Raw genomic sequence first — 3,413 nt, forward strand, 5'->3', positions numbered from 1 at the left:
CTATTTTTTGGTTGCAGCCATCATTGTTTTTGGCAGGCCTGGACTGGATTCAAACCCGCCAGCTCAGGTGTATGTGGCTGATGCCTTAGCCGCTTGAGCCACAGGTGTCGAGCCTCAATGTTTTATTCTTTTGGGGGGAGGTTTAGAAGTTCCTCCAAGACAGCCTATATTCCTTGTATGGTTTTATTACAAAGTGTATAAATAACTCAATGATAGAAACATGGTCTACCACCCCCTCCGTGTTCTCCAATAGGACTTTCTGCAGTGATATAGCAGCTTTCTGTATCAGTGCTGTCCAATTTAGTGGTCACTAGGCAATACAATTAATGTCCAACTGTGCATCGTATAGCATAGATGTATATCACCCAAACAGGACAAAAACCTGGTCAAACTATTGTCTCTATTACAGCTCCCCCAACCATGCATGTGTATTTGTCTCTTCATTTTTAGAACTCTATATTCTGTATAGCAGATTACTTCCCCAGTATCCCTCTAGAAAGTTAGATCATCAGCACACTCCCAAGTTAAGTCTTCATGGTTTAAAGTAGTAATAAAGATAGCTAACATTTCGGTAGTACTTATGTCTTTTTTTTCTTCTCACTTTGTCACCCTCAGTAGAATGCCCTGGCGTCATAGCTAACAGCAATCTCAAACTCTTGGGCTCACCCAATTCTCTTGCCTCAGCCTCCCAAGTAGCTCAGACTATCAGCACCCGCCACAACACCTGGCTATTTTTAGAGATGGGGTCTTGCTTTTGCTCAGGCTGGTCTCAAACTCCTGAGCTTAGGCAATCCGCTCGCATTGGCCTCCCAGAGTTCTGGGATTACAGGCGTAAGCCACAATGCCTGGCCTTGCATGTGATCATTTTTAGCAAACTTTAGCAAATTTGAGGGTAGAAATGAGGACTGGGCTGATACTTGACTAACATTCACCAAGAACTCATTATAAGCTGGCTTATGCTTCCAGTTCATATTCATAGATAATCAAGCAGAACTCAAGACAGATCCCTTAAAAGGAGATTCTATTTACCTTTGTACAATACACACACTGGTACGGTCTGTCTCCAGAGTGGACTCTCATGTGTTTGTTCAGGCTGGAAGACTGGGAGAAACATTTCCCACACGTAGAACACTGAGACGAAAAAGGAAAAAATACAGCTGAAATCATGTCTTCCCCAACAGGTCCATTTCAACATTGCATTTTCATGGGGGTGAGAGAAGAACTCCTATATTTATTTTGCATATGTCTGTAGATAGTAGATTGCCCTCCCCAAGCTGAGGGTCTACCTGAGACAGTAGAAAGGTATCTGTACACTGAGAAAATCAGGCAGCATGGGCTCTGGTCAAGATGCTGCCCAATGCTGTCACAAGTGCCAATGTGGTGACTTACGGGAATTCATAGAACATCTTTGGGTATCAGTTGCTTCCAATGTGAAATGTGGGAAGTGGTCTGAATTAATCCTGCTCTGCCAACAAGTAGCTGTGTGACCACAGCAATCAGTGAAAGTTGGAATCTTTGTTTGCCAATCTTCCTTGTGGGCAAAGTAACCTGCTCTGCCTTCCTCACAGGGCTGTGAGTACATTGCAAGTACCATGCAACGTACTCAACAAGAATTTATGGAGTACGCCCTACTGTATGCTTAACCCAGTGCTAGAAATCAGGAGCTAAACCCAGTGGGGGTGATGGTGACTGTGCAAATCAAAATGGCGTTACAGCATGGCAGACAGTTGTACCTACAAGAAAAGGTTAAAATTTGGGGGGGGGGGTGTCACTATGGACGACTTTTGTCATGTCTCTATAGTCTAAGGTACTCCACACCCGGAGAAGGAGCTAAGAGAGGGACACAACCACAGAGAGGCTGCCAGCAACAGAACACCGATTTGGGGCATCATTTTAAAAGAAATTACATTCACTAAAAAGGAAAAACGATTTTCCTCTGAGAAAGGTTTTTTGTGTGTGTGTTTGTTTTTTTGAGACAGAGTCTCAAGCTGTTGCCCTGTGTAGAGTGCCGTAGTGTCATACATAGCAACCTCCAACTCTTGGGCTCAAGCGATCCTCTTGCCTCACTTTTCTATTTTTAATACAGACAGGGTCTTGTTTTTTGCTCAGGCTGGTCTTGAACTCATGAGCTCAGGCAATCCACCAGATTCAGCCTCCCAGAGTGCTAGGATTACAGGCGTGAGCCACCTCGCCCGGCCTCTGAGGAAGGTTTTCATACTTCCACTCCCTGCTCCCCACGTGTACTTTTATCGGAACCGGAGAGAGCAGGTCTTTGTAGATGGTAGGATTTGGGATGTATCTTGTCTTAAACTTTTCTGACCTGCTTGAAGTTTTAATGATCATCTATTATTGTTACTGGAAAAAAAATATGGACCAGGAGCTGTGGCTCACAACTGAAATCCTAGCCCTTTAGAAGGCCAAGGCAGGTAGATTTCCTGAGCTCAGGAGTTTGAGAGCAGCCTGAACAAGAGCGAGAGCCCATCTCTACTAAAAATAGAAAAACTAGCTTGGGCATTGTAGCAGGTGCTTGTAGTCCTAGCTACTCAGGAGGCTGAGGCAAAAGGATCACTTGAGCCCAAGAGTTTGAGGTTACTGTAAGCTATGACACTACAGCACTCTACCCAGGGTGACAGAGTTAGACTCTGTCTCAAAAATAGAAAAAGAAAGCCTCAGTGCCTGTAGCTCAGTGACTAGGATACCAGCCATATACACGGGAGCTAGTGGGTTCGAACCCAACCCGGGTCTGCCAAACAACAATGACAACTGAAGCAACAACAACAACAACAAAATGGCTGGGCGTTGTGGTGGGCTCCTGTAGTCCCAGCTGCTTGGGAGGCTGAGGCAAGAGAATTGGTTAAGCCCAAGAATTTGGGGTTGCTGTGAGCTATGATACCACAGCACTCTACTGCGGGTGACATAGTGAAATTGTCTCAAAAAAAAAAGGAAAGGAAAAGAAACTATCCTTGGAAAAAACAAATCAAGAACAAAAAAACCATGGAGGGCGATTAGAAAATTCCTTTGTGCTTAGGACTTCCAGATTGAAATAATCCACTGGCCAGACACAGTGGCTCATACCTGTAATCCTTGCACTGTGAGAAGCCGAGGCAGGAGGACCACTTGAACTGAGAGGAGTTTGTGACTAGCCTGAGCAAGAGCCAGACCCCATGTCTACTAGAAATAGAAAAATTGGCCAGGCATTTTGGTGGGTGCCTGTAGTCCTAGCTACTGAGGAGTCTGAGGCAGGAGGATCATTGGAGCCCAGAAGTTTGAGGTTGCTATGAGCTAGGCTGATGCCAAAGCACTCTAGCCTGGGCAACAGAGTGAGACTGTGTCTCAAAAATAACCCAAACAAACAAAAAAAAGAGTAAAAGAAAAGAAAAAAGAAACTAAATTTATAAATTAATTAATTAATT

At 44.4% G+C, this 3,413-nt stretch overlaps 1 protein-coding gene across 1 annotated transcript in view; it reads right to left on the minus strand.

The window, feature by feature from the left end:
- Positions 1–1,008: 1,008 nt before the first annotated feature.
- The window catches only part of PRDM14 (PR/SET domain 14), a 17,462-nt gene continuing 15,057 nt past the window's right edge, over positions 1,009–3,413 (minus strand). Inside the window, exon 6 of the mRNA XM_012809799.1 lies at positions 1,009–1,131. Coding sequence (XP_012665253.1) covers positions 1,009–1,131 — 123 coding nt within the window. The remainder of the gene's footprint in view (positions 1,132–3,413) is intronic.

The sequence above is a fragment of the Otolemur garnettii genome, unplaced genomic scaffold (assembly GCF_000181295.1).
Source record: "Otolemur garnettii isolate 467f Iridium unplaced genomic scaffold, OtoGar3 scaffold00113, whole genome shotgun sequence".
NCBI classification, from domain to species: Eukaryota; Metazoa; Chordata; class Mammalia; order Primates; family Galagidae; genus Otolemur; species Otolemur garnettii.